Raw genomic sequence first — 18,859 nt, 5'->3', positions numbered from 1 at the left:
GTACCTTTCAATTGGCATGAGCGTCAGGGATGGGGCAGGCTGGGCAGGCTAGGCTGCAACATCCACCGGCTAGAGTTGGGACTAGAGTGGGCTGAGCCAGGCCTGGCTGCAGCATCTGATGCAACAGGATCAGTCCCTAAATACACTTTGCAAGGGCAAAGAAGGGGGATGGGCCATGCTGGGCTGGGTCAGAACAACCACTGGCACATGTGAGAAATGTGGCTGGGAGTGGGCCTGGCTAGGGAGCTAAAGGGACTCCCCTCCTGGGCTGTGGTTCTCACTGGTGCACGTGAGAACTGGACGGTAGACAGGCCAGGCTGGACAAGGCTCCAGCATCCTTTGGCATGTGTGTGGGCTGTGTCTTGGGGTGTGCCAGACTGAGCTAGGCTCCAGCACCTGCTGTCACTTGCAAGAGCTGGTGTGGGTTTGGGACAGGTGGGGCTAAGGTCATAGCACCTGCTGATCCACAGGAGAGCCAGATCTGGGGTTGGGCCAGGTAGTGCTGGGCTGGGCTGTAGCACCCACCAGTAAGACAAAATAGATGTGGACTGGTTAGGCCGTAGTATCTGCCGGTGGATGCCATGGGCCATGTCAGGCTGAGCACCCACTGGTGCAAATGAGATACAGTGCTTGGGGAACTCCTTTGCTAGGATGCAGCCCCCACTGGTGAGCATGGGAGCTGAGGCTGGTGGTAACCCAGGCCACCTGTTGGCATATGTGTGGGTCAGATCTGAGGGTGGGCAAGGCTGAGTCAGTCCACAGCACCCACCGGCAGGTGTGAGAGCCAGGTTAGAGTACAGGCCAGAACAGGTTGGGCCACAACATGAGCCAGTTCACATCAGAGTTGGGACTGGGGCCTGGCTGGGCTGGGATAGGCCACAGCACCCTCTGGTGAATGCTGAGATAAGGTGGGCCATGCCAGACAGGGCCACAGCACCCATGGCACATGCAAGACCCTGGGCTAGGGAGAAGCCTGGTAGGGGATTTTGAGGTGCTCCCCTACAGGGCTACCACTCTCACTAGTGAGCATAACTGGGGTTGGGAGCAGACCAGGCTGAGCAGGGCTACAACACCTATCAGCCTGCAGGAGAGCTGGACCACCGCATCGGCTGGCGCAATGAGTTAGAATCACTACAGACTGATTGGGCTTTGCTGCAGCAACTGTCAGCAAATGTTGGGACTGGATGCAAGTTGTGTTAGACTGGACTGCAGTACCCCCTGGAAAGCGCAAGATACGGGGCTGGAAGTAGGCCTAGTAGAGAAACTGGGCACCCCTGAAGGGCCTTATCTCTTGCTGGTGAGCATGGAAGTCGGGGCTGGGGGTGGGCCAGGCTGGACAAGGCAGCAGAACCTGTGTGGACTAGGTCATAGGGCCGGTTGGGCTGAGCTAAGCTGCAGCACCCTTAGGTGTATACAAGAGCCGGATGGACTGGATCCGTTTGCTGCCCATACTGGCACATGCAGGGTAAGATCAAATTGGGAGGACCCAGCACGGTAGCCTAGTGGCTAAAGTCCTTGCCTTGCACATCCTATCTGGGCTTTGTTTTTCATTTTTTTTTTTTTTTTTGGTGGGGAGTGCCAGTTCTCATCCTGGTAACTCCACTTCCCATCCAGCTCCCTGCTTGTGGCCTGGGAAATCAGTCGAGGACGGCCCAAAGCCTTGGGACCCTGCACATGTGTGGGAGACCCAGAGAGCTCCTGGCTTCTGATTGGCTCAGCTCTGGGTATCGCACCCGCTTGGGGAATGAATCATCAGATGGAAGATCCCCTCTTTGTCTCTCCTCCTCTCTGTATATCTGAATTTAAAGCCTTGGGACCCTGCACCCATGTGGGGGACCTGGAGGAGTTTCCTGGCTCCTGGCTTTGGATTGGTACAGCACCGGCTATTGCAGTCACCTGGGGAGTGAATCATCGGACGGAAGATCTTCCTCTCTGTATATCTGACTTTGGAATAAAAAAATTAAAATAAATCTTAAAAATAGAAGATAAAATCTCTATGTACAATAGAAATTTAACCATTTCTAGCATAGAATTTCTATAAACTTATTCCTTTGCGACACACACACACACACACACATTTCCAAATCCTGCAGGCCTGGGGCCTCATGCCCTGCTTCCAGAGGTGGGGCTCCAGATGGCCCTGGCTCAGGAAAGGGTGGCTGGTCATTCTGGTGTGTCCAGAGAGAACCCGCTATAACTGGAATGTCCCTGCTGGCACAGTCACAAGCTTTCCATTATACAGCAGGCACTGTTAATCCTTTTACAAGTCCACTAGTTTAAACACCGCTTTGTGGATGAACGCTTGCTAAGAAGCCCGTGTGCCTGAATTTGGCTGCTGGGTCTTGCTCTGACTCCAGCTCGCTGCTACTGGAGCTGGGAGAACAGAAGGGATGGCTCAAGTGTGGCGGTTCTGGCCAGCCACGTGGGAGACTGGCATCGGGTCCTAGGCTCCTGGTTTAGGTTACAGCCTGGGGGAGAGAAGCAGTGGACGGGAGCTGTCTATAGTATGTGCCTTTGTCTCTTAATGTATAAATTAAAAATTGTGACCAACACACCTCTGCTTTGTCTGTTCTGAGGGATCCCGCCCAGCAGCAGACACGCCTAGCGCCAGGAATCCCGAGCCCCTGCAGCCCTGGGGGTTCTCTTGTGGTTTCTCTTATGAGGCAGTGCCAAGGGTCTTGGAAACCCTCTGGAGTGAATTGTACTGAAAATTCCCTGACCTTTAGGGTACCTGTTTCAAAGAGCATTTGCATATTCTGGGAAAAAAAAATACCATACATTCACCTTAACAACTTCTGATACAATGAAAATAATCTGATTTTAATTTTCTCCTGATTTTCATCCAACTTCTGAGCTTTAGTTCATGATACAGGATCACAAGTCTGCCTCTTGTTACTAAAGCACAGATTTTCCCCCATCCTGCCAGGGAGGTGCGAACCGTCAGCTACGGGCCTCCTCCACCTGAGCCCCGGCAGTGTTCCTCTGCAGGGGAGCCAGGACCACGCCGGCATTCCTGTCCTCGCTCTCGGAACTGTACAAGTCATGCTTTTCGATGTACTCTCGGACAAGATCGGGCACCAGGTAGCGGATGCTCTGGCCCCGCCGGAGCGCCCTGCGGATTTTCGTGGACGAGATGTCGTTGGCGACCCACTCGTTCACCAGGTGGATGTTGCTGCGGTGCTCCCACAGCACGTCCGACTCATAGATGGCTCTCAGTCCGTCACTGCCAGTCCGGGTGATGCAGACGACCCCAAAGTCAGCCACGATGCGCGTGATGTCCTCTTTCTTCCACAGGTTGGGGACGCCGAAGGACTCCAGGAAGTCGGCCCCACACAGCAGTGTCACCCTGGGCACACCTGCCAAGGGGAAGAAGGCCACTGCAGGCCTGGAGTTTTTCTTTATAGATTTAGGGACAGTGCAGGTGGGAGGATCTTCCCTTTACTGATCACCTCCTAAATGGATGTAACAGCCAGGACTGGGCCAGGGCCAGGAATTACACTCTCGTCTCCCATGTGGCCCATCTGCTGCCTTCCCAGGCACAACAGCAGGAAACAGGACCGGAAGCCCAACAGCCACGCCTTGGAGCCAGCACTCTGATATGGGATGCCAGCATGGCAGGTGCGGGTTAACTGCACACAACACTGGCCCAGGGTTTACTCCTCTAACAACGCCACACGAACACGTGTTCTGGGAAGCAGGATGCACACTCAGCAGATGTAGACTCCTAAAGGAGATCCACGACAACTGGAAAGTTAAGGGCCATTACGGGAGAAACAAGCTCACACGCTGTTGCCCGTTTCCCAGGTACCCCCATGCGCGGAATCTGACCTGAACACACAAAAGGGGTGGGTCCAGCTCCAGAACCTTCTCAATACTGTCCTAGAGTCCTGGTAAGACACACAAACCTTTTGTTTTTGGCTCCACCAGCTTCTTCTGACCGGGATCTGGTCTTGGTTCCGCCCACTTCCTCTTGCGCCCAGGCCTCTCCAGCCCCGGCGAGCTCTGCTGCTGACTCCAGCTGGCCGCCAGCTTCTCTTGATGGTGTCTGTAAAACACCACAAGCAGGGCCCTACTTCTCCTGATGCTGCTCAGGGATGACAGCCCTCTAGCCCTGCCCAAGAGCCTCCATTCCAAGGTACAAGCTGGGGCGGAAACACCAACAAGTACCCATGCCCATACAGCTGGAATGGCCCTTCCCAGGAGGGCTAGACACTGGCTAGCAGGGACAGGAAGGAGGGGGTCCTTGAGAGCTCAGGAAACGGTGGCTCCCAGGATCCGCAGCCCCGGGCATCTGTTACACTGACAAGACACCAAGTACACCAAGCTAAACGGTTTACAGGGATTATCCCATCCAAATCGTAACACTGAGCGTGGTTAATATTGTCCTCACAACAGTGGAAGAAGCAGGGGCTCAGAGCTGCAGCCCCAGCACACAGCCTCGGGAACACAGGTGACACCGAAGACAATGGACTGAGAGATGGCTGCCTTGGTCACTACAGAGCAGCTCTATCAGGGCGGCATGGTGGTACAGCAGCTTAGGCTTCTGCTTGTGACACCAGCACTCACTAACAGAGCAGGTCTGAGTCCTGGCTACACTGCTTCTGATCCAGCTTTCCATCAAAACTTGGGAAGGCAATGGCAGAAGGCCCAATGCCGTGTGGGAGACCAGGTTGGAGGCCATGGCCTTGGCTTTGGCCTGCCCCAGATCCGCCCGTTACAGCCATTTGGGAAGTACACCAGTGAATGACCTGTCTTTCTCTTTGCCATTTTACCTTTTAACTCAAAACAAATAAATAAAAAAGAAGGGGTGGGAGCTGGCAATGGTCAGGCTAATCCTCTGCCTGTGGCATTGTTGTCCCATCCGGACACTGGTTCAAGTCCTGGCTGTTCCACTTCTGATCCAGCTCTGTGCTCATGGCCTGGCAAGGCAGCAGAGGATGGCGCAAGTCCTTGGGCCCCTGAACCCACATGGGAGATCAAGAGGAAGCCCATGGATCCTGGCTTCACTTGGCCCAGCTCCAGCCACTGCAGCCATTTGGAGAGTGAATCAGTGGATGGACATTCTCTCTGTTTCTCCCACCCCTCTCTGTAACTTCTTCAAATAAAATAAGTAAATCTAAAAAGAAGGAGAAAAAGGAAAAGCAGCAGCAGCAGCAGAATGGCTGGCACCGTAGTGCAGCAAGTTAAGCCACCGCCTAAAATGGCAGCATCCCATATGGGTACTGATTGGAGTCCTGGTCACTCCACCGCTACTTACTGCTACCACTACTAATATACTACTGAAAATTCCTTTTTAAAGAGATTTAAAAAGCTTATTTGAAAGGCTAAGAGGCAGTTACAGAGAGAAAGGACAGGGTCCCCCATGTGGGTGTGTAACAAGGACTTGGACCATCTTTTGCTGCTTTCTCAGGCACATTAGCCTGGAGCCAGAGGGCAAGCAAGGCAGGCGGGGCTTGAACCAGGGCCAATATGGGATGCTGGCATTACAGATGGTGGCTGTAGCCACTGTACCCCAGCTCCAGCCCCGGTGCTCCCTGACACCAAGGGCCAGAGCCCAAGGCCACCGTCTGTCTGCGAGGTCTTGGAGCAGGACCAGCGACTGAAGCTTGGTGAGGTCCCTGAGCTCCAGGTACAGCCGAGGAGTCCGGCTCCCACCTGCCAGTGGAAACTGCTGCCCGCATGTTCCCATTCCTTCTGCTGCAAACACCCTTAGAAAACACCCAACAACTTCAAAAACATCCAGAGTGGCTCCTACTTCGTGTCAAACCCCATCCAGCAGTAACTGGAAGGTCCTGGACCCTCAGACCTCAGACAGAAACGTTTTTCAGCAAACCTCTTATACTCAAGATAATCTAAGAAATAATTACAAGTTATTCTGAACCCAGAATTGAGCTGCTTCATAACCACAAGCAGAGGGGTCTGTGAAAACCCCACAAATGCTGTCATGGCCTTGATCCGCGAACTCACAAACTCAAGCCTGCTCGTGGGCAAGCAGCACCGACACTGCTCCTTCGGTGCCCACCTCTCGGGTTTCCACAGAGGAAGACCAATGACAGGAGGGAACATCCTCCTGCCACTGGGCCCTTGGCACCTGGGGCACAGCCAGCCCAGGGCCTTCCTGTTTCCTAGCAGATGCCCCACCTCAGCAAACTCGAGGAGGGACCCTTGGCTGCTATGGTTGAGCTTCTAATGACCTCACCCCAGAAGGGCACAGTTAACACCCTCTGTCCCTCACAGCACACAGCACGTGGGGCTCACGGCCCAGCCCACAGCACGGACAGAGTGGTCACCCACATACCTCAGTACCTTCACCGTCTCTACCCAGTCCTTCTGCAGGCTCTCCCAGGTGTCCACCTCCACCCAGTCCGAGTGCTTGGTGGCCAGCTCCGCCATGATGACGCGGTGGTGGGCAGGGATGAGGCCTTTCTTCCTGTACGCATCGCCCACCGGGGAGATGACACCTTTGATGACTTTGTACTTCCCTGCAGAAAAGTCAGAACGGATGTCAGGTGAACAGGCCATACTGTGATCAACACTGATTTAGAATTACAAATCCTGCTTCTTTATAAGAGATTTCCCTTATTGATTAATGGTGATATGATGTAAAATTAGCTATTCTGTGTTATTAGTTACACACACACACACACACACACACACACTCACTCACAGAATTACACTACTGTCATCTTCCGCCTTCTCCAATGGAAACTCTGTGCTCCAGTGTGAACAGGAGTCAATTCCTGAATTCACACAGACCTTTAGACTCCAAATCCACGGGCTGGTGGTGCAGGGAGGCCGGACTCAAGCGTGGTGTGCTAAAGTGGGCCCCAGGTCCCGGGGGGCGGGCTCACGGAGGACAGCCTGCCTGGTGTTCCATAAGTCGAGCTGCTCTTTGTGTCTCAGGGCTAGCCACTGCTTGCCCCTCTGCACACACTTGGCCACTGCTTTCCTCCGGCCTCGCCAGCTGGCCAGACCCAGCAGAGCCAGTGGAACATGGACTGTGACCCTCTCAAACTGAGAGCCAAAAAAACAGCCTTCCTAGTCAGCCTGTGCCATCATTTATAGTAATGAAGAGCTAACTAATGTCACTGCTAACCACCAGCTCTCCCTGCATCTGTACAGCTTACATTTGATATTACCAAATTACCTTATAAAAAGCCTTAATCACTGTGTAATTTCAGATGAACACTGTGGCTACGGCTGCCTGGAATGCTTGCAACCCACACTGGCACTCCCAGGTTCAAGTCCTGGCTCTGCTTCTGACCCAGATCTGTAAAAGTGGGCCCTGGGAGGCAGATGGTGACGCCCCCGCATGTGGGTCCCTGTCCCCCACATGGGTTATTTGGCTGGTATCCCAGGCTCCTTGGCTTCCGTGTGGCACAGCCCTTAGCTGTTAGCAGCATTTGGGGAGTGAACTAGCTAATGGCCAATCTCTCTATGGCTCTACCTTTCAAATAAATAAAACAACTTATTTTGAAGATTTCAGAATCATCATAATTCTTTCTGTTGCACTACAAGCTGACAGATTTGCATTTTTTGTTTCAATGGGCAGTAGGCTGGCTGCTGCTGAATCCTCCCATGAACACAGCTTACTCTTCTCACCATGGGTGCCCACACAGGAAGGTCAGGCTGCAGGTTTGTGCCCAGATCACAAGCTGGGCAACCCACCTCACTACAGAGGTCAACCAGCGCAAGCGGCTCTTGGCTCTGTGCCTACCTGTCCCACTCATGTAGTCCCTGGCCAGCTCAAACAGCCGAAGGTGCATGTTGGTGATGGGGTTAAAGGAACCACAAGCAAGGAGAACCACTTCTGTCTTCTCTGAGTTGGCCATGGTCAGAACTGGAAGTTGTTGCTCTAACTGGAAAATTCCAGAACCTCCCTTGTTATCTACAAAGCAAAAAGATGAAATAAGCTCAGTTACAGACCATTTAAAGAAAAAACAAAAATTAAAAGAATTTTATTTGAAAACCAGAGTGACAGAGAAGGAGGATATGGAGAGAAAGATCTTCCTCCGACTAGCTCATGCAACACTCAACAGCCAGGGCTGGGTCAGCTGCAGTCAGACCCCTGGAAATCCAGAAAATCCAGGTCTCCCATTGAATGGCAGGGGCCCAACTACTTCGGCCATCTCCCACTGCATTCCCAGGCACGCTGGCAGGAAATTGAGCTCAACCAAGGCCGAGTGGAGTGGCAGGCTCCTGGCTCCAGTCTGGCCAGGCCCAGGCCAATGAAGTCAGCAGCCAGCAGCTTTGGGGAGTGAACCAATGAATGAGGGTTTCTTTTTCTCTTTCTTTCTGTAACTCTGCCTTTCAAATAAAAATGTTTTTTAAAGATACTTTGTGTCTGATCGTGTCCTCATTCCTCCCTCAGTAACAGACAGCTTAAGAAAATCCTTCTCAATCCAATAACTTCCAACAGTTTCTGAGTTTATTTCCTTTTGCAGCAATACAGGTACTGCACTGTCTCCCAGCACACAACACCACTGCTGAAAAGTCTGATGCCATTCTGACTTGCTCTGTTTCACCTGCGATTGCTTTTGGAAAGATGTGCAGAGAACATTCGTCAACCCTCAGTACTCTGGAGTTACAGCGCATGTGACTTGGTGGGGGTCATTCCCTGCCAGCCACTCGGAGAACCATCCCACCTCACCCCGAATCACTCACTTCTGCATTCTCTCTTTGGTAAGTGCCCCCTACCCAGGGAACAATGAAATAGTACTGTCATTATTAAGTTTAAAAAAATAATTGATACATATACAAATCATAGTTCAAAATGATCCTTCTGGGCTCGGCGCGGTGGCGCAGTGGTTAAGGTCCTCGCCTTGCACGCCCGGGATCCCATATGGGCACCGGTTCTAATCCCGGTGGCTCCTCTTCCCATCCAGCTCCCTGCTTGTGGCCTGGGGAAGCAGTCGAGGACAGCCCAAAGCTTTGGGACCCTGTACCCACGTGGGAGACCCGGAAGAGGCTCCTGGCTTCGGATCGGCATAGCATCGGCCGTTGCACTCACTTGGGGAGTGAATCATCGGACGGAAGATCTTCCTCTCTGTCTCTCCTCTCTGTATATCCGCCTTTCCAATAAAAATAAAATAAATCTTTAAAAAAAATGATCCTTCTGAGGACTTATAACAGCAACAATGCAATTCTACTAAAAAATATTTTGGAGAGTTCTGGAGGGCATTTTTTTTTTTTGAAGATTTATTTCTTTTTATTGCAAAGACAGGTACACAGAGAGGAAGATCTTCCAGGGCCTGGCACAGTAGACTATTGCCTAAAGTCCTTGCCTTGCACGCACTGGGATCCCATATGGGAGCCAGTTCTAATCCTGGCAGCACCACTTCCCATCAGCTCCCTGCTTGTGGCCTGGGAAAGAAGTCAAAGATGGCCCAAAGCCTTGGAATCTTGTACCCATGTGGGAGACCTGGAAGAAGTTCCTGGCTCCTGGCTTTGGATTGGCGCAGCACTGGCTATTGCAGTCACCTGGGGAGTGAATCATTGGATGGAAGATCTTCCTCTCTGTCTCTCCTCCTCTCTGTATATCTGACTTTGCAATGAAAAATAAATAAATCTTAAAAAACAAAACAAACAATAACAACAAAAAGACCAGGATAATGCAGAGCTGCCCCAATAGTTCTTGGGATGGTTCCTGGCTCAATCAAGTAGCTCTAGTTCAGACTTTGTGTTTTCATTGGTCTAGGTTACTGAGCAGCACAGCTAGCGCTGGATTTCAGGTTTCTGGGCTCTTAAGCTCTCTCTCCAAGGAAAAAGGAGATCAACTGGGGCATGCTAGATGGGAAATGCCCTCTCGCAGCTAAGGAGCCAAATATGAATTTAATCCCCGGGCATGGGGACTGAAAGCTTCTGAGCAATGGCTTGACAACAGGGTCTGGAAAAACAATGATACGGATGTTTAAACTCCTCACTTAGTCATGTGCACCTGCCTGGATCACTTCATCCTCCTTAGCATCCTCGTCTGTTAAGCAGGGGATCATGAGGGAACCCATCCCGGTAGTGCTAGGCTGGTCCACAGCACAGTGAGGGGCCACAGCACAGTGAGGCCAGCCTGGAGCACGGCATTGTCAGGCTGGCCTGGCACCACACTCCAGTGCAGCTCTTCTCTGCAGGAGGGCGATGCCGAGGACAGACGTCACAGGACTGGCCAGATGGAACCAAGAGAAGCTGGAGGGTAAGCCCCGATTTATGAAGTGTTGATGGGGAAGGAAATAATACTCATTTATTCAACACACTTTGAAGGACTTCTCTAACAAGACACCATGCAGGGATTAAAGGGACAGTGCCAAGTGTTGAGAGGAAGCCCTATGCCCAGCATGGCATCCAGGAATGCAAGGGTAAGAGAGATTTCCTTCCCACACCTGTCAGCTGTCATCCTAAGGGCAATACCAGGGCGCACGCTGCCCCCATCACTCACTACTGTCACTGAATTCTACACCTTGTGTTACAGAGTGGCAGTTAATGCAGCCTTGGGCCCTACAGGGAAATAAGGCCATCTGCCAGTGACAGAGCATCCTCTGAAGGACCACGGTCAGGGGCTGAGGTCCATTGACACTGTTCTAGTCCCAACTCCACCCAGCTCAGACATCAGGCACCGCTCCTGTAGACAGTGAGATGGGAGCATGCCAAGGCGAGGCTGAGAGCATGGGGATCAGCCTGCAGGGAGCAAGCTGCCTCAGGTCTGAAACAGAGAAGGCACACAGGGCCCTCCTGGCAGCTATCAGCTTTCCAGGCCATCCCCCAGGGGCTGGGAAGGGCCAGGGAAGCTGATCACCCAGCACAAAGAAAGCCCAAGTGGTCTCCAATATCCTGTTCAGCGTTATTCATTCACTGTGCACACAGGCAGCTCAAGCTTGGACTCCAAGAGGAATGAGGGCAACGAGGGTGGGTGCACAGTACGGCCGGGCCCTACTTGACTGCGAGCATTGCCCCTGAATTCCTGCAGGTGTTGGCGGCGGGCTGAGGACGAATGGCTGCAGACATCCAGAACTCCGCGGACGGCCTTGGCTCTTCCTCCCTCACTCCGGGTGCTCCTGGACTGGTGTTCCCATGATTCACTTCTGCCTGGCCCACTCTGCCTACCACTTGCACTGCCGGCTGCCGAGATCTCACTGGCTCAGGCTGTAAGTGTCTCTCCCTTGTCCGGGGTGACCCACACGTGATATCCTCAAGTTTAATTACAGTTGACTTTTAATTTTAAAATCACCGATCTTTCAAAGTTTTAAAAATACTAAAGTGTAAATATTAATGGGTATTTTGTAAACTCTGAACCAGTTTTTAAGCATCAGCCTTTTCTTAAAGCAAGGTGAATTCTGTATGGCATTCTTTTTCTCATTTCAGGACGCACAGTACAATGACACATATACTAGCCAGCTGGGCCAGGGACTGGCCAGCCCCCTTCCAGCATTTTCCCTTCTAAAGGGATGTTTATGGCCTGTACAATTCTATCTTGAAGCCTGTAGCTAGCTCTGTCCTTGTCCTAACAATGCTGCCTATATTTTAAATATTCTTGGGATGATATATTTTGATATTACATATTCTTTTAAATATCGTCATTGAAGATACATCTCTGTCCTATATGGTATATTTGATTTCTTTAGTCGTTCAGCACTAAAGCCAATCAATAAAAAGTCAAGGTGAATAATAACAGCTTATTGTAAGGAAGAGAGAGAACTATCAGTTAATAAGGAAGAATTTCTGATACGCCATGTAATCATGAGCACACATCTACTCAGGAGAAGAAACATTTCAGCTGAGCAGCAAGAGCAGCCGCTTTGCTGTGTGTACTGCAGTTCATCACACTCAACGTGAATCCCATGGCAGGAGGCACAGCTGGCACAGCTGGCAGAGCCGGCAGAGCACAGGGTTGTGGCTGAGAATCCCCGCCATGGGTTTCCGTCCTAGCTGGACCACCACCTACTTCTACCAGCTGCTTGTCCTTGAGCAAGACGTTTCACTTTCCTTCTTTGTCAAATAGGGACTCCTGTTTCTTTCTAATAGACTGCTGTGCCTACTAAATGAGATGGTTCACATCTAATCACCTATCATGATGAATACTAGTGTGGGCCGCTTCACACACAACTCCAGTCACCGTGATGCAACTTGGGGCCTAATGAGTCCCCAGGAAACAGCATCAAGAAAACCTGCTACATGGCACAGGCTGACAGAACAGGTGGTTACCAACACTCTCACTGAAGTAGTTATCATTAGCCATAACTCTGTTCCAAGAGGATGGACCTCAACTTGTCTGCCATGTTTCCTTCTGTGGTTTAATGTCACATTGTCACAAAACAGAACCTCTACGAGACAAGGAACAAAACCCTAACGCGCTGTGTCCCCTGCAGTCAGGTGACGGTGCTCCTGCTTGGGATCGCCACCCTGGTCCTGCAGTTCTACGTCCTGCTCAGGTGAGGCCCCGCCCCGGCAAGCAGCTCAGTGCGTGTGGCTTACCTGTGGCTGTGGTCTGGGAGCTCGCTGGGGTCCCTGGCACCTGCTTACCTGCAACCTGCCCCATAGTTCCTGACCCCGCTGTTATTTACCTGAGTGCATTGAATAGTCAAAAATCTGTCACAGGGAGGACACCAGAGATGTGGGCAGATGGAGTCTAGTTGTGGGCCACACCCACTGCTTACAATGTAAGAAGCCGTTACATGGGAGACAGTGAGGGCACTGGTGTTGCAGTGGATTCCCCAGAGGCCATGTGCTAACACCTGCAGCACAGGCCCCCAGGGACATACGGGAGAGGAAGACAGAAGCACACGGCCCCACGTCAGCCTCCCTCCATAGGCTGCCACAGACTGCGCTGGGCAGCAAGAAATAGTGTTAACATCTGTCACTGAGAAAAATAGGCAAATACAACTCAATTCATTCAAAATTTAAAAATCACACTCACAACAATGTAGAACTGATAAAAAAAAAAAACAATCAGAATTGAGACCCCAATTAGTCGGGAGGTAGGAAAAATGTGACCAGCATCTATTATGGGAAGGTTATGTCCAGGACGGTGCATTTCTTCACTCAAGAAAGCCTGAATTCTAGGGCCAGCTAAGCCACTGACAGCCCATCTGAGCACTGCTTTGAGTCCCAGCTGATCTACCACCGAACCAGCCACATGTTAACATGCCGTTAGCAGTGAGGAAGGATGGTCTGTGTGCTTGGGTGCCTGTGGCTGCCTGTCACCCACGTGGGAGACCCGGATGGAGCTCCAGCTCCCAGTTTTGGCCTAACCCAGCCCTGATCATTCCAGATCTGGAGAGTGAACCAGTGGGTAGAAGATCTTTCTCTCTAGTCCTCCTTCATTGCAATTCTGCCTTTCAAATAAATACATCTTAAAAAAAAAAAAAAGACAGAATAGTTTCCCCCAAAATACTGAACTAGAATGAATTAGAAAAACTGTAAGTATCCTTTATCCATCAGTGAAGACAGTGAACTCTGACTGATGCTTATGGACTTTTTCAAGCATTAGTTTGCACTCATGATAGAAAGAGGCAAAGCTCTACAGAAAAGCAAGTCGGTCAGAGACAAGCTACCTGAGGGCTGATGCTTACAGCAGGGAAACCCAGAAGCAGCTCTGGGCTCTTGCTTTTGGCCTGGCCAGCCCTAGCACTTGTGGCCATTTAAGGAGAGGAGCACCATCTCTCTCATCTGCCTCCGCCTCTCCACCTTTCAAATAAATAAAATATCGATATCGATATAGATATATAAAAGATCCCGGGGTTACTGGGTGTTTTGGTTTCCCGGAGTGAGTAATACTAAACCAAGCTATGACCCAGTGTGTTGGTTTTCAGGCCCCGTTCTTCCCGGTACTGCAGTCAACCTCTCCTGGCCAACCTGGTTGGTCACATCATCTTGACGTTCTTCACAATTGGTAAGCGTGGAATCCCCGGGGAGGCACCTGTGAAGTGTCTTCTGTTTGACAGACACTGCTAGAACAAAAATGACCAAGCTAGGGGCTTTCCAGGGCAGACGTCCATCCCGGTGGCTAAGGCATCAGTCAGGACACCTGCTTCCCGCAGTGAGCTCTGACTTCCTGTTCACTCCTCACTCCTGCTTCCTGTTCACGCACACACCTGCAGCAGTGACAGCTCAAGTTAACTTGGTTCCCGCCATGCCTTGGCAGACCTGCATTCCCAGCTGCAGCTGCTGCACGCATCAGGGGACAGGCTGAGAGAACTCTGTCCCTCTACTTAATTTAAAAAACAGGATTTCTGTTCTTTAACTCACAGGCTAAAACATAAGAAAAAAACCTCATATTAAAAATTCACTAAAGAGAACTTTTATTTAAAAAGTTCCTGAGGAATGGGGTGGGAGGTATGGGACAGGCACTTGCCTGGTGGCTAGGGACACCTGCATCCCACAGCGTGGAGCCTGGAGGCAGGCAGTGATAGATGGTGTGGGAGAATTGAGCTGGGTTCCTGGCTTGACTTGGGGAGCGGACCTGCAAACAGGAGGCATCTTGCAAATGGGCAGTATCTGCCTTCCTTTTAAATCAGTACATCAATATTTTTTTTTTTAAAGAACACAGGGAGGAAGCACTGTCAGTAGTGTAGAGTGCTGCTTGTGGTCGCAGCATCCTTGTCCCAATGCTGCTCTGCCTTCACTCCAACTTCCTGCTGACACACCTCGGAAGGCACAGCCTGATGGCCCAAGTGGTTGGCCACACGGGAGAACAGCAGGGAGTGCCTCACTGCTGGTTTTGACCTGGCTTAGCTCCAGCTGTTAGGGCATTTGGGGAGTGAACCAGCGGATGGAAGATCTCTGTCTGTCACTGATGCACTGACTCAAAAACAAGGTGAGAACAACATGTTCCTGACATGGCTCATCCCAGAAGCCAACGCTATTCCCTGTCCCTCCAGGCCTCACGGTGCTGCTGACTCACGCCGAGCCAGTCCCCCAGGCCCTGAGGGGGCTGTTCTCGGTCCTCGGTGTGGGATCCTTTGCAGCAGGAGTCTGCACTGTGGTGTTTACGGCTCTGGCTTCCGACTGCGTACGTACTCACTATGGACGCCCAAGCTTAGCTGAGAGCAACACACCAGTAGTCTTCAGGTTTACATTCTACTGACACTCCAACTAGAGGGTTGTACAAATGCAATTCCCAATCAGACATGTGCCTCAGTTGAGAGTCCTATGAGGAAAGTTTAAAAAAGAACCCACCAGGGACTTTTCCTTTTGTGGGTAAGTTCCACTTCCTAGCATCTGCGAAGGTGCCCGCGCTGTTCCTTGGCAGCAGCGCTGCTGGGCTAAGTGGGGTGCACCAAGCAGCAAGCCTCCCAGCTCTTACTAAATCGTTAAATGTGTCAGCATTTCAGACACATGTTCTGATAAAAGACAAAGAAAGTATTTCTCATCGTGCTTTTCTTTCTCCTCTCAAATATAGGAAAAAACGACCCCCGAACTTTACTATCTGTCTGTGCTCCTGTCAGTCAGCAGTCTGGCTTCCACAGGTGAGCGAAGAACTTCCCCGACTAACCTGTCGTTGTCCAACATTTACCAGTCTTGCAGGGAACGTAAGGACCCCAGCACGGCTGGTAAGCCGTCCGGAGAAGCCCTGGCTCCTTCAGGACAGGGGGTCCGAGAACCTGAGGGACAGGAAGAGCAGAGAGGAGCGGAAGTCGGGCTGGTTAGAGTGGGTGTGCAAAGCAGCCCCTCTCGGAGGCCTCCCCTCCGACTCATCACCGCCCACTCTCCATCCCACAGCGCTTCTCTCAGGCCTGGGGATTCTGCGGCTGTGCAGGGTGGCCTGTCCCAGGCCAGAGGCCAAGCCAACAGCCTGAAGCTGCCCCCTGAATCCTGCTGGCCTCCTCCCTCTCAGAAGTGACCTGGACGGGCTGACCCTGCCTCCTAGCTTTTCTCCTAGCCTGCTATTCCTACAGGAAATGGTAGCTGGCAACAAAGCACGCAACAGGAAGCACTGCGGGTCAGACATGTGGAAGAAAGCTGCCTTTACAGGCTAACAAGCGACGACAGTGGATAAGGAGGAACTGAAACACAGGGTTCCCACCCTGAGCATGCTTACTCCAAATGAGAAGCTCCAGTTGGATTTTTTTAGCTTTCTGTTCAGATTTTATTTGAAATCTAGTTCAAGTTTTCGAAAGCTACGGGAGGGAGGAAGACATTTGCATTTTTCTGCTAAATCACATTAGCTTAAGACAAAACAGTAGTGGTGCTGGCAGAAGAGGATCTTGCCTTAACTGCTTCCAACATCCTGACAGCAAAACATTCCTCAAGTCTTTTTGTCGGGATAGGAAGCAACAACATCTGTGAACACAAACTTTACACTCTGAACTTCACCCCCGAACATGCTAACACATCAGACACATCTCAGGTTACCTTATGACAGCGTTTCAGGAAGTTTCTTTTTTCCCTGAACTTTCTACCTTGCTCCCTACAGCCTTGATTGACTTGGAAAAAAAAAAACACAAAAAACAGCAGATGGGAATTCTTTTTATCTTTTTATGTTAAATAAATAACTTAATTAAATAATAGAAATCTTTTTTAGAGAGATATGGATGAATGAGCAAACTTACATATTTACTTATGTAGATTGAAATATTAATAAGCAATAAGTAATAAATTACAGATAAATCTCACATGCATACTGAGTGAAAGAAGCCAGGCACAAAAGCAGACACTGCGGGACTCCCTCTATGGAATCCTAAACAGAAGACAGAAGGGTGGCTGCCTTCATCCGAGCCGTGTGTGCTAACTTGACAACAGAGGCAGACACACGTGAGGCTCCTGCTCACGGAATCTTCCTTCCTGGCCTCTCCCCGAGCAGGGACACCTGTACTCCCCGTGCGGATGTGTCCGTTCCTTGGCAGCCTACATCTCATCACGCTCCTCTGACTAGAAGGATGATGATGACGGTAACAGGCTTCACTGAGTTGTTCCCACGGGCCACACGCTGGGCTAAGCACTCATGTGATCCTCACCATGGCTCAGTGCCACAGGGTTCCGGCACGTGGGCAAGACGCGCCTTGGGATGCCCCCAATCCCGTACTGCGCATCTGGGCTTGAGACCTGGCTCCGCTCCCAATCCCAGCTTCCTGCTCGTGTGTGTGTTGGGAGGTGGCAGGCAGGAGTAGTTGGGGTCCTGCCATTGTGTGGCAGAGCTAAACTGAATTCACAGCCCCTGGCTTCAGCCTGACCAGGCTTGGCTTGGCACAGCATCGGCAGCTGCGGGCACTAGGCAAGTGAATTCATGAATCAAAGATTCCTGCCTTTCAGATAAATTGCAAAATCCAGCACAAATGCCTGGGTAGGATGACAGACTATCAACATTAGGGGAAGTATACTGTGAGAAAAGTGCTGATCCAGCACATTCTTCAAATAGTTCTCATAATTCCAGTTTGACTTGGCACAGTGAGCCACTGAGCTCCGTTTTATCCAGGCATCGATGTGTCCCCTCATTGCCACCTAGCAAAAATGAAAGGTAATTGGCACTTACTTTTATCAAGAAAATCCTCTGAATTGGAAGCGTTTTGCAAAGATATGCTGCTAGAACCATTCCAACGTGTGGCTGGAATTTAACAGTCTTCCCTAAGGTGGGCTAGAAAAGCGACTTCATGTCCAAAGCGCAATCCTGAAAAACAATGGATGGGGGATAAGGAATTCCAGGGTCTGACAAAAGTGACAGGAACTATACCCTCTGGTGGAGGAGTTGTACAACACTGAAGCTGGAAGTCTGTCCTAGGCACCTGCAATGTCATGCCAGCGACCACACCTGTACAATAAAGCTGTATTTGATGCTGTCCTGCGAATTCCTGGTCCTAGGACAACATCTCCACCCAGGGTGGGAATTTGGCACAGGGGTTCAGGTGAAATTTGGGATGCCAGCATCCCACAACACAGTGCCTGGGTTCGAGTTCTGGCTCTTGCGTCTGTGTCACCAACATGGGAGACAATCTAGAGACTGAGTCCCCAGGCTCCTGGCTTCAGGCTGGGCTGTACCTAACTGACAGAGCTATTTAGTGAAACGAACCAACCCAAGGAGTTCTCTCTCTGCTTTTCAAAAAAAAAAAGTTTTTCAAGAAACCTTTCCAACCCAACTTCTGGGTAACTTTTCTTAAGCTACTTTCCAAAGGTGAGCTGTGAGAGACTATCAAGGCTTAAGCCTGTGCCTCTAGTGCCGGCAACCCAAATGGACATGGGTTCCAGTCCTAGCAGCTCTACTTCTGACCTAGCTCCCTGCTTATCGCCTGGGAGGGCAGAAGATGGCCCAGGTCCTTGGGCCCCTGCACCTGCCTGGGAGACCTTGAAGAAGCTCCGAGCTTCTGACCACTCCTTTCTGCTGGCCTTTGCGGCCTTTTGGGAAGTGAGACAGCAGAGCTCTCTCTGACTTTCAAATAAAAGTGAAGAAATCTTTTAAAATGAAAAACCCACATTTGTCTCCACATATAGTAAGCGAAAAGACATGTTCATTAAAACAAAACACACAAAAAAACATGTCAAACAGCCTGCAGGAAAGCACATCTAGTCTTTTGCAGAGTTGGAAGACACGTAACAAAAACGTCGATTCAAACCCATTATTCCTCTCCGACCCCAATCACCTCATCGCCAAATCCAGGGGTGCCCACCTGCAGAAGCCTCAGGGTGGAGTTCCCTGTGGCCAATGTTTGGGGGGTTGCCACCTGTTGACCTCGCCTCGGGGCCGTGGCATTCGACCCTAAGGCCCACGCCACCTCGGGCTGTCCACTGCGTGGAAGCACAGCGTGAGTCCCGGGCGGACTGACGCCCCGAGGGAACGCGCTGGGGACCGCAGGGCTCGAGGCTTACCGCCAGCTCCGGGAAGCCCAGACAGACAGCGTCCTGCGGCGACCCGGACGCGGGTCCGGAGAACACCGCGGCC

General features: G+C 51.1%; 1 protein-coding gene across 3 annotated transcripts; it reads right to left on the bottom strand.

Annotated features, from left to right (window-relative positions):
- Nucleotides 1-2,022: 2,022 nt before the first annotated feature.
- On the bottom strand, nt 2,023-18,856 carry NMNAT1 (nicotinamide nucleotide adenylyltransferase 1). 3 transcript variants are annotated; one of them, XM_040987882.1, is made up of 7 exons: nt 18,787-18,856; nt 17,459-17,593; nt 15,482-15,590; nt 7,718-7,888; nt 6,299-6,482; nt 3,906-4,045; nt 2,023-3,356 (listed from the first exon to the last, which is right to left on the bottom strand). In XM_040987882.1, the coding sequence occupies exons 2-7, from the start codon at nt 17,516-17,518 to the stop codon at nt 2,941-2,943; spliced, it is 1,080 nt and encodes a 359-aa protein (XP_040843816.1). In that variant the 5' UTR covers nt 17,519-17,593; nt 18,787-18,856; the 3' UTR covers nt 2,023-2,940. The 3 variants fall into 3 exon arrangements, with proteins under 3 accessions (XP_040843816.1, XP_040843815.1, XP_040843817.1); XM_040987881.1 differs by lacking the exon at nt 18,787-18,856 and adding an exon at nt 18,588-18,770; XM_040987883.1 differs by lacking the exon at nt 15,482-15,590 and having other exon boundaries at nt 18,787-18,852.
- Between the last annotated feature and the right edge of the window lie 3 nt (nt 18,857-18,859).

Source organism: Ochotona curzoniae, unplaced genomic scaffold (assembly GCF_017591425.1).
Source record: "Ochotona curzoniae isolate NIBS_2020 unplaced genomic scaffold, NIBS_Ocur_1.0 contig_4792, whole genome shotgun sequence".
Classification (NCBI taxonomy): domain Eukaryota; kingdom Metazoa; phylum Chordata; class Mammalia; order Lagomorpha; family Ochotonidae; genus Ochotona; species Ochotona curzoniae.
Note: the sequence above shows the minus strand (reverse complement) of the source record. Positions and strands in the feature narration are given on the sequence as shown.